At 40.6% G+C, this 23,076-nt stretch overlaps 1 protein-coding gene across 1 annotated transcript in view; it reads right to left on the reverse strand.

Moving 5' to 3' along the window:
- LOC136872730 (ral guanine nucleotide dissociation stimulator-like 1) overlaps positions 1 to 23,076 on the reverse strand; it is a 528,038-nt gene that overhangs the window by 55,407 nt on the left and 449,555 nt on the right. Inside the window, exon 2 of the mRNA XM_067146557.2 lies at positions 21,871 to 21,975. Within this exon, the coding sequence (XP_067002658.2) occupies positions 21,871 to 21,975 (105 nt within the window). The remainder of the gene's footprint in view (positions 1 to 21,870; positions 21,976 to 23,076) is intronic.

Here is a 23,076-nt window from a genome sequence, read left to right on the forward strand (position 1 = left end):
GCAGCGGAGGTCCAACGACTGCCATGGCCACCCAGGAGCCCCGATATGAACCCTATCAAGCATATCTGGAATGTCCTGGAACGCAGGCTCCGTGCCATGGACCCCGCACCCACGAACAGACCAGCATTGGCGGCCGTTCTGCAAACGATTTGGTGTCAGCTGCGTCCAGAGGACTACCAGGGACTTGTCGACTCACTTCCATGGCGTGTCACTGCAGTTCGCAGGGCCAGAGGGGGCCCCACACGCTATTAGGTGACTATCCCATGACATTTACTAAGTCACTGTAAAGAACGTTGTAAAACCACTGGAAATACTTTGACTATTATCTAATGTAATATTATTAAGCTTCATACTCTGTAAAGGTGGACCTATTTGAGTTCGCTTATTTTTTATAAAATTCAAGAATGATTTAGTATCTTCCGTTATGTTGTTTTGAATTTCAGAGACATAACAATTGTACGCTTTGTTGATTAAGGTTTTAACATATTTTCTTTCGATATATTCCTTATACATGTTTACTGTGATCAGAAAAATGTTGACGTCTTCTATGCAATTCTTTCAACTTTATATTATGGATTATTTCCAAAGTAAGCCAAACCGGATAATTGTTACTCGAAAAAAAAATGCTCTCTTGGGGACCGTGGCTTCAAAGACAGAATTGAACCAACTATCGAGGTATCTCATTGATTAGTAATCACTGGTATCTAGGAAGGGAGGGTGCGATCAGTGGTTGAGAGGAAGTTGGATGAAAACCAGTGTCGTTTCAGACCACAGAGGGGCCGTCAGGATCATGTTTTCAGTATGCGCCAGATAACTGAAAAACGCTACGAGAGGAATAGACAGTTGTATTTATGTTTCGTAGATCTAGAGAAAGCATATGACAGGGTACCGAGGGAAAAGATATTCGCCATTCTGGGGGAATATGGGATTAAGGGTAGATTATTAAAATCAATCAAAGGCATTTGTGTTGACAACTGGTTGCAGTGAGAATTGATGGTAGAATGAGTTCTTGGTTCAGGGTGTTTACAGGGGCTAAACAAGGCTGCAATCTTTCACCTTTGTTGTTTGCAGTGTACATGGATCATCTGCTGAAAGTCCGGCTCCATGGCTAAATGGTTAGCGTGCTGGCCTTTGGTCACAGGGGTCCCGGGTTCGATTCCCGGCAGGGTCGGGAATTTGAACCATCATTGGTTAATTCGCTGGCACGGGGGCTGGGTGTATGTGTTGTCTTCATCATCATTTCATCCTCATCACGACGCGCAGGTCGCCTACGGGAGTCAGATCAAAAGACCTGCACCTGGCGAGCCGAACATGTCCTTGGACACTCCCGGCACTAAAAGTCATACGCCATTTCATTTCATCTGCTGAAAGGTATAAAGTGGCAGGGAGGGAATTAATTAGGTGGAAATGTAGTAAGCAGTCTGGCCTATGCTGACGACTTGGTCTTAATGGCAGATTGTGCCGAAAGCCTGCAGTCTAATATCTTGAAACTTGAAAATAGGTGCAATGAGTATGGTATGAAAATTAGCCTTTCGAAGACTAAATTGATGTCAGTAGGTAAGAATTCAACAGAAATTAATGTCAGATTGATGATACAAAGCTGGAATAGGTAGATAATTTCAACTATTTAGGTTGTGTGTTCTCCCAGGTTGGTAATATAGTGAGAGATTGAATCAAGGTGTAGTAAAGCTAATGCAGTGAGCTCGCAGTTGCGATCAACAGTATTCTGTAAGATGGAAGTCAGTTCCCAGACGAAATTTTATTAACGCTGAGTGAAATGGTAGTTTAGGGGAAGGCCTGAAATGTAATTCTCAAATATGTATGTTATTAATGCTCCTATCGATAAATACTGCATAACTATCTTTACATTGGTCTGTTTTCAGACCAACTTTGCTTTACGGGAGCGAAAGCTGGGTAGACTCAGGACATCTTATTCATAGGTTAGAAGTAACAGGCATGAAAGTAGCGAGAATGATTGCTGGTACAAACAGGTGGGAACAATTGCAGGAGGGTACTCGGAATGAGGAGGTAAAGATTAAGTTAGGAATGAACTCGATGGATGAAGCTGTGCGCATAAACCGGCTTCGGCGGTGCAGTCATGTGAGGCGAATGAAGGAGGAGAGGTTACCTAGAAGAATAATGGACTCTGTTACGGAGGGTAAGAGAAGTAAAGGGAGACCTAGACGACGATGGTTAGACCCAGTTTCTAACGATTTAAAGATAAGAGGTATAGAACTAAATGAAGCCACAGCACTAGTTGCAAGTAGAGGATTTTGGTGACGTTTAGTAAATTTACACAGGCTTGCAGACTGAATGCTGGAAGGCATAACATTCATAATGATGATGTACATACTTATGTATGTATGTATGTACGGCACCATAAGAAGATGGCTTAAGATAATTTAAAGAAAATCTGTATGTAAAGTCGGGGAATGATGCACTACAATCTAGGCTATAAATAATTCTATTAACGCTGAGTGAAATGGTAGTTTAGGGGAATGCCTGAAATGTAATTCTCAAATATGTATGTTATTAATGCTCCTATCGATAAATACTACATAACTAAAGTTATATAGAATTAAATTTCCGATAATTTATGTCTTATAATTTTTTACCGTACCGACTATGATAACATAGATATTCGTGAATTTCAATTGTAGCTGCTAAGTCCAAATCAAGGCCGAACCACGAGAATATGGATGAACAGAATTTGATGAAAATCGGTATGTAGGCCTAAAGTCTGGGAATAAGTTGCTACAGTCTATGTTATAAATACATTTTATTTACGCTGGATGAAATTGTAGTTTAGGGGAAGGTGCCTAAAATAAATTTTTTTCCTTGCCTCTGTTATTGGTCCTATCGAAAAGTATTACACATCGTAACAAAAGTTGTAGAGATTACAAGTTCCATTCATTTATGTCTTGTACAATTTTACCGTACTGACTAAGATAATAGAATGATTAATTTAGACTTTTGTTGCTTAGTGCATATCAACGCCAAGCATTGCTTAACATGGAAATATTGTGTAATCGCGTCACCTGGCGATGATTTTTGTCATGATTATCTTAAGGTGGAAAACCGCGTGGTCATAGGTCCGTATCGACAAGGAAAAATGTGAAGATGAATACAAAAACATGACAAAAAAAGTCGTAAAGAAACGATCGCTTGAAGAGTAAGACAAGAGGGGTCCGGCCCTGCGGTGTAGGGTGCAACGCGTCCGCCTATCAACCGGCGGCCCCGGGTTCAATTCCTGGCCGTGTTAGGGTTTTTTAATTGTAACGATTACTATCCCTGTCCTGCAGACTGGATGTTTGTGACGTCCTTAATATTCCTTTCCTCACACACAACATTCCACGCCATTCCATGTTAAAAGAAGAAAGAACTACCTTTACATTAGATGCTTTAGTATCTCAGAGTCGGGAGAAAACTAAATGTGAAGGTCAACAATATCGAAAGCTCATAAAACTGATCAACAATGACATTATATTGACCATTGTTGTGATGTAATTTGTCTCTTCTGCTGCCACTCACCTCTGATAGATGGGATTACTGCTGTGCCCCGAGTAAAACAACATGCCTGAATATTGGCGGAAAATAACTGGAGAGTTAGATAACTTCGCATATTCTATATGGTTCTCCCGTGAATGACGGGTACTGCAGCTAGTAAATAAATAATGGAGGCCTGGTGCAGGTGTTCCGAGTTGACAACGTGTAGGCGACTTGCGCGTCTATGAGGATTGGCCCTGCATATGATGGATTCTAATGTTGAAGACGGCACACACACACACACATACATACACCCAATCCCAGATCCGGTCAGGAATCGAACCCGGCACCCTTCGGAGCAAAGGCCAGCATACATTAATTTATTTATCATTCATTAAGTTTTTAAAAAATCCTACATTTCCTGCCCTTTTATGAAATCCGTTTTCACGTCCCTACAATCAATTATCAAAGAAGAAAGAATGCCCCTACAGTTCGCAACACTGATATGGAGATGGGAAATGTGATCTTTACTTCCCCCTTTACTCTTCGCGACGTGAATCCTCTGAGCCCACGGAATTGATTCAACTATCAGATGCTCACGCCATTTGTAGTGGAGAACGGTTGTTGTCATCACTCACAGCAGGCCTTGAAGTGTCGCGAGCTGGAAATCGTAGTTCAGTATTTATTTGTCTGGGAGGTTTGACCCTGAGAGCAGAAGAAAGTATCAGAGTGGCAAGGAATGACAGACATATGTACTCTTAACTTCAGGGAAAGCAAATACAGTACAAGAGTTTCTTCTCAAATTAGACCAAGTATAACAAACTTAAGTCAACATAACATCATGGTATTCTGGAGAGAGCTGAACAACCTTCGCATACCTTTATCGTATTGTAGGAGGGATAAGCATAGGAAGGAGGCATCGGAGACGAATGAGGGTACCTTATAAATCATCAATAGAGCAACAGTAACATTTAATCTATCTTTCAGCATTAAAACCAAAAGTCGTGGTTTCTTGTTTGCTATTAATTTAAACTTGCGCTAACACATCGAAGGTTTTCGGCGACGCAAGGATAGAAAGGTGGTAGGACTGGGAAGGTAGCAGCTATGGTCTTAATTAAGGAGAAAATTGGAAACTACGGAAAACTGTCTTCAACGCTGCCAACGGTGAGATTCAAACCCACCAACTCCCGAATGCAGTCTCACAGCTATGCGACCCTATCCGCACGGCCAACTCGCTCGGTAGTCGTGGTTTCTTCTGAAAGTTGAAACGAAGGAAAAGTGTTCGTATAACGTCAAGAATTCAGGGCAATTTGAACCAAAGGCCGTGACGCTGACCGTTCAACCAAGGAGCTGGACGGACCCGGTAACATCCTCCTATCCAGAAAAAAAAAATATATGTTTGTACATGGAAGTTCCTATGAAAGAAATTACGTTACCAAGACATGAAAGTCATGAAGCCATACCCGAAAACGTAAGAGGTTTATAGGAAGTATGTTTGCTGAAATATGGTACACCTATCAACGTCCTATTATTGTCCAGAAGGACAAAAGTCAATGTTTTCTGTTCTTTACGTCGCACACGTAGCGACTGTTTGTAAACACATACGTACTCACTACACATGGGTGAGCGTCAGACAAATAACGACATGTCTTTGCTTAAGTCCGAATAATACAAGTGGTTTACACGTATACCTTGCAAATATTCTCTGCAACCCTGTATGATTGCGGTACAACATTCCTTTCCAGCCAGTATGTGTAAAGTACACATGCTTCATTGCAATAGTTGAATGAATGTCCCATCATTGTAGCCGGCTCACAACATATTTTTATATCACAAATTGTCTACTACAGCCATTCCCAAACTGTGGTCCGCGGACCGCTGGGGGGGCGCGAGCATAATTCAAGGGGTCTGCAATAATAATGTAAGTTGTAAGTACTTACAGAGCGAAACTGTATTGTACACATACAACTAATAGACCATTATACTACATTTAGGAACTACTATGTCTTCACTGTTGTATAACTAACATACCGTATATGTAACTTTTAACTTGGTTCCCCATGTGAGTGGCGGTGGTAGAATAACACCAACGGTACCCCTGCCTGTCGTAAGATGCGACTAAAAGGGACACCAGGAGCTCTCAACTTGGGAGCGTGGATTGGCGATCACGGGGCCCTTAGCTGAGTCCTGGCATTGCTTCCACTTACTTGTGCCAGGCTCCTCACTTTCATCTATCCTATCCGACCTCCCTTGATCAACTCTTGTTCTTTTCCGACCCCGACGCTATTAAGTTTGCGAGGGCTATAGAGTCTTTCATGGGCCGATGGCCTTCGATGTTAGGCTCCTTAAAACAACAAGCAAGCAGGAGTCTTTCATTTTCATGCCCTTCGTGGCCCTTGTCTTTCTTTGGCCGATACCTTCATTCTTCGAAATGTCGGATCACTTCCAGTTTCTCTCTGATTAGTGTTTTATAGAGGATGGTTGCCTAGTTGCACTTCCTCTTAAAACAATATTAACCACCACCTCTTAACTTGGTCTATAGATGGTACAAGTTAGCTGCGGAAAAAAGAAGAAATACGACAAGGCAATGTAAGTGATGTGATTGCGAGACACTTGTAATTGCTAGTACCCACACTCAGACCACAATTATTTTCCGCCTCTGGTGGAGAAAATCTCGTAGATCAGAAGTCCCTTCTTTGAAAGTGGACATGAAATGCCCTCTCTTGAAGGAAGTACTTTGGCAGAGAGAAAGTGAAAAATAAATGTAAGTATAATATGGATGGAGAATCAGATGGAGCGGCATGTTTGGCTCCAGGAAGTTCCACGAATGTATCATAACTCTATGCCTCTGATCGACTTTTGTGTCCATGACAACCTCCATATCCGACAATTTCTAGAAAGGTAATAATGCGTTAAAGCCTTTCATGAAAACATACCTGTGTGAGTGTACCTTTTCTACTCTCACACAAATGTAAACGAAGTACAAAAACAGAGCTTATGTAGAGATTGATCTTGAGTACGCTTGTAAAACGCTTGGTCTTTGGAAAAGAGCACCATGGATGCAACAACAACAACAAGTTATTTCTTCCAAGTAAACTTCCACATCCAGACTGTTGTAATTATTACCCAAGTGTCACACTGTTTTTTTTTTTGTTTTTTTTTTTTTTGTATTTGCTTTACGTCGCACCGACACAGATAGGTCTTATGGCGACGATGGGACAGGAGAGGGCTAGGAGTGGGAAGGAAGCGGCCGTGGCCTTAATTAATGTACATCCCCAGCATTTGCCTGGTATAAAAATTGGAAACCACGGAAAACCATATTCAGGGCTGGCGACAGTGGGGTTCGAACCTACTATATCCCGAATACTGGATACTGGCCGCACTTAAGCGACTGCAACTATCGAGCTCGGTCACACTGTTTTATAATTTATGTGTATGTATAGCATCTTTACGTAAATTAAGATTAAACTTTCAAATAAAGTAAATATTAGTCCTAAATTATACGAATAAAATCAAACGCAGTCCTATTTAAAAAATTATGTTTTTTGTTCACCGAATTCATTATTATGTTCTGTGACGAAGGAGTCCTTGGGCATGCGTTGTGCTCAGGAGGCCTCAGAGACAAAAATTTGGGAAAACCTGATTCTAGTATGTCATCACATTTTTTGTTGACAGTGACACCTGGAATAAACGATGCGCTGTTGATTGATACAACAGTTTATATGAGGTTAGAAGTTTACATGAGCAAGGGTTGTAAACCTTGAAACCTAAAAATGTGTTCTGCTCTCCAGAGGATGTAGAGCTTAGGTCATCGGGCCTGAACAATGAACATAGCATTTATATAAAGGAAGAGACAATTCAGGTTTAGTATGGAAAAATGAATCATGATATATGGCCATTTGAAGAAACCTGTCAGTCGATCCAAATCTTCTACTATCTCAGAAAAAGACAGGAGGTGGAGTCAAGTTTTGAGGCAGAATCATGTAAGCCTACATGTTCCACTTTTCCAGGAGGAGAAGTAGGATACTGATAGCAATGTGTAGAGACGCGGGAGAACGTTGAGATCCGCGGAAACAAAGATATCAAGCATTCGGAACATCATGGGTGGGGATGACGGCGAAATGCCACTCCTAGAACCCAGCTTAGGAAAACTCTGTTAAAAGTGTAGGATTCCAAACCCTAAAAACTTTAAGAACTGCTGAACTACCTTGAACAGAATGCCATCACGCTACAATGCACCATTATTATAATAATAATAATAATAATAATTATTATTATTATTATTATTATTATTATTATTATTATTATTATTATTATTATTATTATTATTATTATTATTATTATTATTATTATTGCTTAACGTCGCACTGACATAGATAAGTCTTATAGCGACGATGGGATAGGAAAGGGGAGCGAGAAGGAAGCCCCAGCATTTGCCTGTTGTGAAAACGGGAAACCGCGAGAAACCATCTTCAGGACTGCCGGCAGTGGGTTCGGACCTATCATCTCCCGACTGCAAACTGATAGCTACACGGCGCGAACCGCGCAGCCAGCTATATATTCTTTTCTCCTTCAATCAATCAATCAATCAATCAATCAATCAATCAATCAATCAATCAATCAATCAATCAATCAATCAATCAATCAATCAATCAATCAATCAATCAATCAATCAATCAATCAATCAATCAATCAACACCACTGATCTGCATTTAGGGCAGTCTCTCAGATGGCAGATTCCCTATCTGTTGTTTTCCTACCCTTCTCTTAAATGATCACAAAGAAATTGGAAATTTATTGAACATCTCCCTTGGTATGTTACTCCAATCCCTAAGTTCCCTTCCTATAAACGAATATTTGGCCCAATTTGTACTCTTCAATTCCAACTTTATCTTATCTTTCCTACTTTTAAAGACACCATTCAAACGTATGCGTCTACTAATGTCATTCCACGTCATCTCTCACTCGGAACATACTACTTAGCCGAGCAGCTCGGCTCCTTTCTCCCATGTCTTCCCAGCCCAAACTTTGCATGATGTTTGTAACGCTACTCTTTTGTCAGAAATCACCCAGAACAAATCGAGCTGGTTTTCTTTGTATTTTTCCCAGTTCTTGAATCAAGTAATCCTGGTGAGGGTCCTCCCATACACTGGAACCATACTTTTTATTATTATTATTATTATTATTATTATTATTATTATTATTATTATTATTATTATTATTATTATTATTATTATTACTACACAGTTCATTAAGTCATATTTTACCACCACAATTCGACAACGTGGCAGGGGAAATAATTATTAGGTAATTCCAATAGCGATTTTTCAACCATCAACACTTTTGTGGAAGGTTATTCATATTGGAGACTGATTATATCCCACATTCGTAATAGTTTGATTAGACTTAGGCAGAAATTTGTAACAAGGTGCAATGGATTACGGCACGTGTTATTTTCGAGTACCACTCCATTTCCTTTTGTTAAGTCATACTAATTATCAGCCAGGGGTGACTTAGAGACTGTCTACCTAAATAAATAAATAAATAAATAAATAAATAAATAAATAAATAAATAAATAAATAAATAAATAAATAAATAAATAAGAATGGAATAAATACATAAATGAATTATTTAATGAATAAATAAATAAACCAGCATAGTATCCAAGAAAAGACCTATTTTTGTTACTACTACAATACTGTACAACCGCCTTGTGTTCAGGCAGCCTTGAAGTTAGAGGATGTAGCAGTGCAGTCGAGTGGAGACTGAAAAGGCTTTAGTCTCAAAAAAAGATTGAGTTATGTAGCCTTTCCAATAAACGTCGAGCTGCTCGTTGAGGGATGCAGGTTATTTATCCAGCAAAAGAGGTATGTCTCAAACACCGAGACTGGAAATGTTTGAGTCCCCTACCTTGAAGAGAGTGAATTTTGACGATAGGGGATGGATGTCAACGTTCCTGCCACTTGCTTGAATTTGATAGTGCAGTAGTGATTACGATTCCGAGGGGCAAATGTTAACTAAGAATTTTAATTGTTTTTGGAAGTATGAAGGATTCTACTGATTTAGTACCATACTGTCTTGATTTCAAGAGATTATTTATGATTTTTTAAAAATAATGATAGGCCTATCCTATTAATATTTGTTTTTAAATCGAAGTTAAGTGTATCTAAACAATAATGATGATAATGGTAGCAAATAATAATTAATAAAAATAATACTATACTTTGTATTCGCTACCACCCCCGGAGCCCACGTCATTTCCCGGCTCTGCCACGAGAGCTGGAACGGGGTCCACTCGGCCTCGGGAGGTCAAATGAGTAGAGAGGGGTTCAATTCCCTCCTCCTGCTTGCTGTTTAAAGGGGCCTAACACTAGGTCATCGGCCCGATTACCACCTCAGCCATCCTCGAAGTGGTTTTCCGTGGTTTCAGACTCCTCCTCCAAGCAAATGTCGGGATGGTACCTAACTTAAGATCACAGCCACTTCCATCCCTCTCCCTTTTACATCCCTTCCGATTTTCCCATCCCCCCACAAGGCCCCTGTTCAGCATAGCAGGTGAGGCCAACTGGGCGAGGTACTTGTCATCCTCCCCAGTTGTATCCTCTGACCCCAAATTATCACACTTCAGGACACTGCCCTTGACGTGGTAGAGGTGAGATCCCTCGCTGAGACTGAGGGGGGAAAACCAAACCTGGAGAGCAAGCGGATTAAGAAAGAAAGAAAGAAAGAAAGAAAGAAAGAAAGAAAGAAAGAAAGAAAGAAAGAAAGAAATAATACTGTACTTCGATAGACACCGAGCGGAATGGCAGCACGTTTTAATGCGCTCAGGCTATGGAACCAAGCTCTGCATTTTGTGACGAGTAGGTTCGAACCCCACAGTCGGTTGTCCTGAGAATGGCCTTCTGCGGTTTCCCATTTGCACTTGCAGGCAAATTTTATTCATAGGCCACAGCTGATTCCGTTCACCTACGTACCCAGTTTTATTCACATCATGCGTTTCATCTCCTTTAGTTTCTCGACTGAGATGGCGCCAGGAAGGGCACCCGGCCGTAAAAATGCCACATAATTCAATCTCACCTCAATCCCGAGATGCATACTGTACTTTGATAGACAAGAGGTCTATGCCAGATAGTTCATTTCGTATTTCGTATAGCTATTTCTAGCCGGGTGCAGCCCTTGTAAGGCAGACCCTCCGATGAGGGTGGGCGCCATCTGCCATCTGTAGGTAACTGCGTGTTATTGTTGTGGAGGATAGTGTTATGTGTGGTGTGAGAGTTGCAGGAATGTTGGGGACAGCACAAACACCCAGCCCCCCAGCAACTGGAATTAACCAATGCAGGTTAAAATCCCCGACCCAGCCGGGAATCGAACCCGGGACCCTCTGAACCGAAGGCCAATACGCTGACCATTCAGCCAACGAGTTGGACAGATAGTTAAGTTAATTATTAATAATAATGTTATTGGCTTTACGTCCCACTAACTACTTGTTTACGTTTTCGGAGACGCCGAGGTGCCGGAATTTTGTCCTGTAGGAGTTCTTTTACGTGCCAGTAAATCTACCGACACGAGGCCAAGTTGGGGTCAGAAGGCCAGCGCCTCAACCGTCTGAGCCATTCAATTCGGCAAGTTAATTATTGAACATTAAACTATCAACATAAAATATGTCTATACGATTACTTCTTTAAACTCACTTTTACGCAGACCATGCTATCACGCTACGCCGCTGCTAATTGTACCTCCACAGTGCAACTATCAGCGCTATAAGCTTCCGTCCTCGGGGGCCCGGGTTCGATTCCGGGTTTTATTGGCGGAGGGGCTTGTATGTGGCTAAAATTGTACAAGCAGCTTACCTCCAATGGGGTGTGCCTGAAAAGAGCTTCACCAAGTCGGAACGAGGACATGAGTTTACTTACTGCTAATTATAGTAATAATGTTAATTATGTTAATAATTAATCGGTTTAAACCCACGAGACACAACAATCCTCTACATTTCTCATAAAAGCAATTTATTTTCTAAGGCTAAGAGGACATTCATCTGGAGGCCAGTCAAGGTCGGTTGTTAACTACATTCACGAGCTTTACGAGGCAGAGTTAAGTGAGGATTTATTATTCTCATGACAATAAAAGTGATAAGGCACGTGTATAACGTTATTCATTCTTCACGGCGTTGAGATCATTATATGTAATTCACAATTCCGCTGAATATCCTGATTCTTCTTTCATAGCGGGATACGAGAAGAATAAGGCTCAATTTAACCATCATCCCTGTCCTTTCTTATGGGGTACTGCTAAACCAGTAGCTTAATTCCCATGAATGGCTTCTGTATTCTACTCGTAGATATCCCTGCATTCTCGTCAGTTAGTTGTTAAATGAAAGAAATCCTTGTGCTTTGATAAAATCTCTTCAGTGTCAAAAATATATATCAACCAAGAATGTCTTATTTTGATCAAAATTATCCTTTCAAAATTACAATTACCACGCGTTTACCAGCATTCTATATGACCAGACTTAATAAACATATATTTTTGGTAATTTATATAATGTATCAGATGTGTTCGTGAAGTAACATCACTTTTAGACAATCGAAAAAACCCTTACTGAACTTTACATCAATCCAATTACGAATTCCTGGGAAAATCCCTGCAGTTGCATTCAGTATATCATCAGAGGCATGTGTGTGCGTTATTTCCGAAGCACTTAGTAGCACCTATTTGTACCATATCAGACTCTGTATTCGTAGTAGAAAATATCATTCTTGTTCATTTTCAATATATCTCCGTAATGTAAAGGTCAGTGCTATTAGCTGTCTCCTAGGTGTCCCGTGCTCGATTCTCGGTACTATGAGAAAGATTAAAAGGAAAAAATGAAATGGCGTATGGCTTTTAGTGCCGGGAGTGTCCGAGGACGTGTTCGGCTCGCCAGATGCAGGTCTTTTGATTGGACACCCGTAGGTGACCTGCGCGTCGTGATGAGGATGAAATGATGATGAAGACGACACATACACCCAGCCCCCGTGCCAGCGAAATTAACCAATTAAGGTTAACATTCCCGACCCTGCCGGGAATCGAACCCGGGACCCCTGTGACGAAAGGCCAGCACGCTAACCATTTAGCCATGGAGCCGGACAGATTAAAAGGAGAGCCTGTATATGCTAGAAAGATAGATGTAGCTCATCTCCATTGCGGGTGTGTCTGAAAAGAACTGCGACACCTCGGGGCGAATTTACACTTATATTTCTAATATCCTGTTTTGAATAGGCCTACTTTCGTATTATTTCTCCATAACTTCGATTTTTGTCAATGGTGCTTGGAATGTGAACTGGCGTCCTCTTTGGTCCTAGCTGAGTTTGCCATTGCATCAACTTACTTGCGCCAGACTCCTTGTTTCCATCTTTCCTATCCAACATTCCTTAATCAACTCTTGGTCTACTAGTTTTACGGTTTGAGATGCTAAGATGTCGGAATTTTGTCGCACAGGAGTTCGTTTGTGTGGCAGTAAATCTATCGACACAAGAACGATGTATTTGCGCACCTTCAAATACCACCGGACTGAGCCGGGATCGAACCTCCCAACTAGAGATCAGAAGACCAGCGCCTAGTCTTTCCCGATTCCGGCGGTGTTGGGTTTGTGAGTTTAAGTAGAGAACGTTTGGTGATAAAACAGAGAACACTACATTGAGGCAATTTGTACATTGGAATAAAGAAAGAATGTCAGAAACAAAGTATGGAATTATACATGAAAGTGAAATGTCGAGGAAGACCAAGTCAGGGTGAACGGAGTAATTCAAGAACAACTTACGCGACTGGGAAAGAGAAAATGGAAAAGGATCATATTCATGGGGACAATGACTTCAGAGGAGTATAGGGACCGTGTGTAACAACAAATTTTCGACCGCAGCGCCCCTAGCGGAAGAGACGATTATTCATCGGTAGGAGAAACACCAGAAAAACATTTACTGTCGTTGTTTACTTATTGAAATATGTTGTGAATACGTATAATTTGAATTAATCAGCTACGTCGAATGCTGTTATTCTTGTAGGTTTTCAGAAAATTATGTGGAGTTCTAAGTGTTTTAGGAAATCTACTTTGAGGAAAGGAAGAGAGCTTAATAATAGCCATCATATATACCAGGTGGAAGAAAAACTTTCAAAGGAAGTAGGCCTATCTGGTGTATGTTTGAGAGAGACAAATGTTAGTCAAACCCCATATAATATTAACATCAAGGTTAGAATTTTTTTTTAAATCTTAATTTAGATCCTTTTAATGTTTTATAAATTTGTAATAATCTTAGTTTTAACATTATTAAACATATAACCTTAATGTTCAGTTCAACTTTTCCGGTTACGTGAACCAATGCGATCCACGAAATGTCACTATTATTTGTCCCAAATGGAAGATAATAATTGTTTTTACTCAAATAAAGTGTTAAATCTGCGGCAAATTCAGAAAAAGTACGAAATATTTTACTTGTAGAGAATAATATGGATACATACTTTACTACCGTACCTTACAACTATTTTTTCTGTTACGTCGCAACGCTTCCGTACGCGTTGTGTTTGTCTAACACTTTCGTGTGTAAAATTGTCAGAGTTTTTGAATCACATTTTGAATTATCACTGGGCAATTATAAATGACAAAATAGTACATTTACATTTCCCTGGCCATGTGAAAATGGTAAATAATCAGTCTGAATACCTATACTACAAACAGTTTGGGGAGATTGTGATTCAGGAACAGAATTCGTGTTTTCTTGCATTTCACTTTGTCTCCCTTTCCTCCTCTTGTACCTGACTGTCAGTTTCCTCCGTATTTCGTCCTCGTTAGTTCTTCCTGGTAATATATGCAAAGTAGGCTTATATCCAGGGCTATCAGGGTCTCTGGTAGGTGTTCCATCAATGAAGTGTCGGATGCAGATTCTGAATTCCTGGCAGGAACCCACGGTTTTCCATCAAGTGTTGAACATTTTAAAAATGTTATCCATGCTTCCCTTCTGAACTTATGACCAGCTGCGGCTGGAAAACGAAAAAATAATTCGCTCCTGGTGGGCTGTTTTAGTAGGTGTAATTACAACCGTACACGGAACAGTTCACGTGACATTTACTGCGTTTACTGGTTCTATGAGTTTCGTTCATGCTTAGAGAATATGCTGAAAGAACCTAATCAAAACGTAGGCTACCTGAATAAGCAATGTGAACAGTCAAAGACTTACAGCTAGTAAGATAAAAGAAAAACACTATTCACTAACTCGATGGTGAAAAATGCTCCTACCGCTCCTACCAGTTACTTCAGATTAAGCCACCAGATGGCACCAGTCGCTATACGCACGGTCCCTATAACCGCGTGGTGTATCGTCCACTGGTCTCTTGGTTTTTTTTTAATGCTTTTTATTCGGGGCGTCGACCTAAGAAGATCTTTTTTCCCTACTTTGCACCATATGTTATGAACCTGCGTCTGTTTGGAAATTGCGGAGGTGTAAAATGCTGAATATGCGGAAAGGTTCATTAAGGACAAAAACACTCAGTCCCCAGGCCAGGGATATTAATCATTTACAATTAAAATCCCCTGACCCGGCCGGGAATCAAACCCGGGGCCTCCGGATGACAGGCGGACGCGTTGCCCCCTACACCGCGGGGCCGGACGGTTTCTTGGTTAAGGAGATCATTGCTAGGCCAAACCAAACCCCATGGCACTACAGCCCTTGAACGGCCTTGGCCTACTAAGCGACCGCTGCTCATCCCGAAGGCCTGCAGATTACGAGGTGTCGTGTGGTCAGTACGACGAATCCTCTCGGCCGTTATTCTTGGCTTTCTAGACCGGGGACCATTGCTAGGACAGGATTAAAAGCTGATCATGATACTTATTTCTGGAATGCAGTACAAGTCACCAAAACCCAAATTAGTCAGTACCGACACTGTGTTTTAGATGAGTACTGCAAGTGATAGATACGATAAGAGTGACAGGAAACAAGGTACCTTCTACAAGACTACCTAATATACGGCCATCTATTAGAGAAGAACAAAACGCAACCCCAGATCACGGACAAGTGACCAAATAGGAAATGGAAGGATATCTGGAGAAATGTTTAAAGATACTTATATCCCAACTGACTGGAAAGTAGCCGCATATACAGCTATTAACGAAATAATTACAATACGAGATAACAAATTCCGTCACATCACTCAATTCCAACTCTGCGAGAAGTGCCTGGAGGTGGACATACGGAGGCATACAATCACCAACTGTGGAAGTGTCAAAGTTGTCTGGGAACAGGATCATCTAATCCTAATGAAGCTTATAGAACAGCTTTAGAGCTAGATTTCTGTACGCAGCACTTAAATTTGCGTGAACTTGGCTTGTCATGGGGTACCTCTATTATATCCAAACAAACGAACAGTGGTCCCTGAACACATTAATATGAATTCTAGAAGATGACAAACAAGAATTATTGAAACATATGACACCGACAGAGATAAATCACATCCGAGGAACACAAGAGTATTTCATTATAACATTCCAATGGCAGTGCAGAAAACAGTGCAACGTTTTCACACAATGTTTTTTGTGGTGTGTTTTGTGGCAATAGTTTTTCTTGCTCAGTTGAAATGACTATTTTCTAGAGGAATAGTGTAAGAGAGAAATAATCTAAAGTGTAATTTTCAAAGGAAAAAAGTACATATAACAAGTGAACATTATATTGTAACAAGATATTGAGTGATGGTTTTGATTTACTTGTTGTGTTACTTTTGTTTGTTAATTTTGTATCTTGTATACTGTAATTTGTGGGGAATAAAATAAATAAGATGAAAAAAGTAACCACACTATTTTGGAGCGATTGCACCTAGTGTTACGAATAAAACACTGTTTGTTTTATCGATCTAATTTAATTCAAGGATGGCCTAAATTAATACACACACACATGTATTCAACCATGAATGACTAGTAGAATCCACTAATTGCTGTTTATTTACAAGTCTCTCATAGCAGGACTCCAGATGGACAGTAACTGATACATGGTTATAATCCTGATTAACAGACTACCTTTCACTTTCGCTTGCACGCTCCGCTCCTTCGCACACAAAAGTTGCACGCAGGTATATTTTGAACACAGGGCTACTGACCCCCACAACACACGATAATTGTTGTTTAGTTCAACTCCAGAGGAAGTCCACCATTCTCGCTTTCAAACACAGTGAATTAACTTACTCAAAACTGACAACTAAGCAGCTGTTCAAAACAGCAACAACTGAACAGTACTAGCCAGCACTACAATATTCCTGACAACAACGGCAGTTACCACTGCTGCAATTCTACTCACACCAGCTGTTCCATACACTGTTTCCAAGTCGGCCTACAGTCCACGGTAGTACACACACACAGTACTCCATGGCAGTACTCAAAGCACTCCGCACGGTACGCGACGATACTCTGGCTCCGGTACGTCACAGACAACAACCAGCGCTACTGCCGTAAAGCTTCCGATCACTAACTCTATGTCGGTATACACAGACAGTATTCCAGTCAGAACTCCAAGATAGTACACACGCACAGTACTCCGCTCAGACACTGACAACGGCGGGACACTCGCGGCAGCTAGCACTACTGCCGCCTAGTCCAACTACTGACTACAACACTCCAACACAACTACTCCATATATTTATATCTCGACGATAAGATTATTAGAATATTCAGGGCTCGGCTAGGGACGGAACATTCCAGATTCGCGTTCCAGAAGATGCCGGGGAAAAACAGACGAAGATAACAACAGAGGGGAGAGGCTATCACTATGCCCTCAGGCGAGGAGCTGCCAGTTGATTAACTAGTTCCTTCAAGAAAATACCGAAGGGGGCTACGAGAGGGATGGCACTTAATAAGAGTGTGTGCCTGATAACCTGAGTCGAAGTGATGTTTGTAGTGGTGTGTGTATTTGAAATTAATTTGTGCAAGAAATAGGAGAGAAGCGGCCATGCATATACCATGCCGATTTTCACTTGGAGCTGAAGTAGGAAAACACGTAAAAACCCTTCTCTACACAATTATGTCACCCGAGATTGAGTGCACTCAGTTCCAGTCGGGAATTGACTCCAGGCCAGTTAGGCGTGAGGTTATCAGAATAACCACGGTGGTCGACGGTGAGAACACTTAATTCAGTCATATTCGTTACATGGGTGGCCCAAAAAGTTTTGTTATATTAATTTTAAAGAGAAAACTCCTTTAAAGTTATCGGTATCACGAATAGTGTTGGCAACTGTACGGTTTGAACCATGCATTCCACGATTTTTACGGCGTTTGTTCGGTCTCCGGTAACAAGTTTAAACCGGATAACAAATCTGCGATTATGACGAGATTTTTCAGATATGACAGGAAGTTAATATACAGGGTTATTCAGCTATGTTGCCCACCTCAAATAACTCGTGAACGGTTGAAGATATTTACATTCTGTTTGCACTTTCAGTAATGGTATCAATCGGCTCATAAAAGGATTTTCATGGCGTCAGTATTTTCTGAGATAATGGTACTAACTTTGTTTTCTTAAATGTAACTACATTGTTTTCGACGCATAGCCTTAAAACCTACAAACATTACAAATTCAACGAAGCGATTATTTTGAAAATCTGACTGGTACTTCTCGAGATAGTGTGATGTATTCCAATGTGCTTCATTTGCCAGCTAGGGACTGCCATGTTCGATTTGCGCTACGTATGAGACATGAGCAAGCTGCTGACATATACAGAGTTGCTTCACCTCCTGACAGATGTAGCAGGTAAATGGGAAAACGGATATGCGATGGGTTCTATGAGATTACATTATTATCTTGGCGTTATATTAAACCACACAGGACCGAACGAGCTAGCTGCGCGGTGTGGGCTGCTTAGCTGTTAGCTTGCATTCGGGAGATGGTAGGTTCGAACCCCACTATTGGCAGTTCTGAATATGGTTGGTTCTCCGTGGTCTGCCATGTTCACTTTAATTAAAGCCACGACCGCTGCTTTCCCGGTCCTAGTCCTTTCCTAATCCATAATCACCGAAAATCCACCCGAGTTACTGCTAACACTAAAAAAAAAGAAAACTATACATGATTGACATCAGGAAGGATATCTCCCCGTAAAACTTTGCCAAATCCACATGCGTTACACGGATCGCAACACATCCCCACCAAGTTGTGGGAAAAGTGGCAGAGAAAGAAGGAGAAACATTAATAAACAAAAAGAAAGCAAGACTTAGTTTGAGGTAGTGGAAGTGAGTATTATTCTGGAAGAAGAAGAGGTACAACTAATACAATTTGGCAATCACCCCTTCTTAACACTAACCAGAAAAGGGAAGAAAATAAGTTCAATTTTTCGAAGAATGAAGAGAAGAAAGAGAACGGCCACGAAGGCTGTGGGAATGAAAGACTCCAAACCTAATACCGTCCATATCAGAAAAGAGTAAGGGTTGACTAAGGGAAATCGGATAGGAAAGGAAGCCCGTTGCAATATACAGTTCTTCACAAAAGTATTCGTACACTAGAGGTATTTATAAATGAAAGAGATTTAAAGTTTGAATTGTGATATTATTTATGAAAATGAGTAGGAATACAGATTGTACATATGAACTTAAATCATTTCTGACCTTAACTTAGGACAACGGTAAGGAATATCACAAAATCATAACAATACAGTGCCACAAACGTATTCGTACCCATCACAAAAGTATTCGTACGCAGCACAAAAGTATTCGTACGCAGCACAAAAGTATGTATACAACAAGAATGTTCTACAGATTAGTACTTGGTAGGATAACCTTTCTGTTTTCTGTTGTATTACACTTTTTAGTCGTTTAGGCATTGACTTTACCAACTTGCTTGTTATTGATGGTGAAATAGCCTGCCATTCTTCTTTAAGTTTTTCTTTCTCTAAGATCTGTAGCATTTCGAATGTCATGTTTTCGAAGTTCATATTTTCTTTTTCTATAGGATTGATATCCGGTGACTGGGGAAGTGTTTCCAGTACTTCAGGGCAATTATATAACAACGAAGTACATGTAATGAAGGCTAGATTTCCAACACCACTGGAAGACATACAACCCCGTACTAGTACTGAACCACCCCCGTATTTAACAGTGGAACTAAGACAACTTGTGAAAATTTAGATTTTATAATTCCACCTTTTGTCTTTATTACACTCGAGTGTAATTTAATGTAGTCTTTTTAATAAAGACAATTACAGTATTGTAAAGGTGGAATTATAAAATCTAAATTTTCACAAGTTGATACTTTGACAATACGGGCTCTAATATGAAATTTATAACGTGCAGTGGAACTAAGATTTTTTATATTTAGTTCGGCATTTGCCTTTCTCCGTGCTGTTTGCATACCATCTGACCCAAAAATGTTAAATGTACTTTCATAATTAAATATAACGTCCTTCTTAAAGTCCCCTGTTTTCATTGCATGCTCCACAGCAAACGCCAATCTCTTTTTCGATTTATTCGACTGATATACGGTTTTTCTTCTAGCTACCCTCCCATTACAATTGTTGTTCCTTAACACTCGCCTTACAGTTTCTTCACTTACTTTTACATCAATATTGTTTTCACAGCTAGAAGCAATCATGGGAGTACTTATTTTTGGATTTCATTTTATTTTATTTACAATAAATCGCTCACCTCTTGGAGTCAGTAGTCTAGGACGTACTGATTTTGGTTCATCTTGAGGCCCGTTTCCTTCCTTAATTTATTGATGATTGACAGGACAGTCTAAACAGATTTTCGTGATTTTTTAATCTGTCGGTATGTTTTACCTTTCTTGAAATGATAAACTATCAGCTGACGTGATTCAACGAATGTGTTTTTACTTTTACGCGCGATATTACTGCTTGTAGGAACAGTAGACTGTTGTGGTCTGTGTCTGTACAACAACTGCTATCTTGAGTGCATCCTCGGCTTCGTTTCCATTCATGACAAAACTAAACCGATGTTTCAGAGCTATGTACTAATTAATACTTTTGTGGTGCGTACGAATACTTTTATGGCGTGACGTTATTGTTTCCGTTACATCACTTCACGTTTTGCAGGACAAAACTGTTTTCTGTACACGAGGTACCCGACATGGGCTAATGACTGTACATTTCGCATTCATATTTTACCAAAATTGAAACATCTGACGGTCATAATACTGTTATTAACATTGGACGACGATTAATCTCTCATGTGTACGAATACTTTTGTGAGTAACTGTACGTATGCTTTTCCTTCACCTGTTATCTACGGCGATATTAAAGGAATTAAATCATACATTTTACCATAGTGCATTTATGAACATAGTAGAGGAGAATATCTTCTGTATGTCAGAAGAAGGTGAAACGACTCTGTACTGTATGTCAACAGCTAGCTCCTGTTTCATACGTAGCGCGAATCGAACAGGGTAGACCCCAGCTGGCAAATGACGCAAGTTTGAATACATTACATTTTCTCGAGAAGTACTTGTCCGATTTTCAAAATAATCACTGTGCTGAATTTGCAATGTTTGTGTAGGTTTAAGGCTTTGGTAGAAAACTGTCTAATTCAAATGAAAAAACAAAAACAAAACAAAGTTAGTACCATTATCTCAGAAGATACTGACGCCATGAAGAAGTATTGTAAGTCCGATTATGAGCCTCTTGGTACCATTACTAAAAGTGAAAACAGAATATCGATATCTTGAGCGGCTCAGGAGTTTTTTGCTAGTGGCTTTACGTCGCACCGACACAGATAGGTCTTATGGCGACGATGGGATAGGAAAGGCGTGGAGTTGGAAGGAAGCGGCCGTCACCTAAATTAAGGTACAGCCCCAGCATTTGCCTCGTGTGAAAATGGGAAAGCACGGAAACCCATCTTCAGGGCTGCTGACAGTGGCATTCGAACCCACTATCTCATCCACCCACTCACTAGCTCACAGCTGCGCGCCTCTAACCGCACGGCCAACTCGCCCGGTCACGAGTTATCTGAGGTGGACAACTTAGCCGAATCTTCTTCTTCTTCTACCGCATTCTCCACACTTCCGGAGTCGCAGGTGTGAACTGTGTCACACATGTGGATTTGGCCCTGTTTTACGGCCGGATGCCCTTCCTGATGCAAACCTTATATGGAGGGATGTAAGAAATATTGCGTGTTTCTGTGGTGGTTGGTAGTGTAGTGTGTTGTCTGAATATGAAGAGGAGAGTACAACTTAGCCGAATAACCCTGTATAATTATGGATACATCCTTACAGATAGGATACGCGTCAGAAAGGACATCCGGCCGTAAAACCGGACCAAATCTACATGTAGTACCAACATCAACAGGAAAAACTATTATTATTATTATTATTATTATTATTATTATTATTATTATTATTATTATTATTATTATTATTATTTGGACTTACCGAGGAGACGCTCTTGGTTGGCCGATGGTAGCGCACTTTCTTCAGATAGACTGTGTAGATGGCTCCTTCCACGCGTTCCTCGCCCCATAGTCTCCACGTAGGCTGCTGTAAACGGAAAAACAATACGAATGTTAGCAACAGCCTGTCAACACATCGTCGGTCGCTACAATGGAAAAATGAGAAAATACATTTTTTTCATGCGATTTAACACAAGTTTCTGGTGACAATATGATGGGAATGTGTTAGAACTGGAAATGTAGCGAGACCATCATTAATGTATAGCTCCAATGTGAAAATACGAAATCAAAGAGAAAAACATCTTCAAGCCTACCGACGGCAAGGCTCGACCCACTTTCTTTCAAATATGCGACCCTTTCAAAATGTAGTTTCATAGTGTACGAAATGAATAAAGTTTTATTGCTACTTAGTTGTATATTGAGTATATTTATTGAAGAACATTACAGTCTTTCGGCCCAAATACATGTTCCCGTTACAAAGAAGATATATATATGAACTAAATCTACCATGTGAACGCCCACATGGGCGGAAAACCGGGCCACATGCAAGCTCCACCCTTACAAAATAAAAATAAACTAAGTCTACTATGTGGACGCTCACACTACCTTACTGACCGGCCGTGCTGTCCCCCACTGGTGAGGAACCTCCCTGGAACGACACGTCCGGCCCTCTACATAGTTGGCACAGCTATATCCTCACCATTCCGTTTGATTACAGGCCACACGCGTGCTGGAATCCAGCACCCCATGCTCCCCGTCTCCCTCTCTCCCTCTCGACTTCCATCTATTCACCTTTGCCAACAACATTTGGGATAGGCCCGCCCTATCCCTCCTTCTTGTGTCATTCCTTCCCTCCCCTTCCTACAAGAAACCAATAAAAATAATAAAATAAAAAATACAAATATTGCTTCTTAGTTCAAAGCAATGGAAAATTAACAATTTTCTCCTTCGACGCATTTTAGTGTTCCCCTTATGGGTGGGGGAGTGGAATACTTGCACAATACATCGGGTCGTAAGAGGCGACTAAAAGGGGTAACCTTCGAAGATCTCAACTTGGGAGTATGGAATGGCGACCACGAGGCTTATTATTTCCAATTACTTATGTCAACCGTTATCTTTCCTATCTAACTTATCTTTATTCTCTTCCAACCACGACGGCATTAGATTTGTCAAATCTAATGAGTTTAAA

This window comes from Anabrus simplex, chromosome 4 (assembly GCF_040414725.1).
Source record: "Anabrus simplex isolate iqAnaSimp1 chromosome 4, ASM4041472v1, whole genome shotgun sequence".
Classification (NCBI taxonomy): domain Eukaryota; kingdom Metazoa; phylum Arthropoda; class Insecta; order Orthoptera; family Tettigoniidae; genus Anabrus; species Anabrus simplex.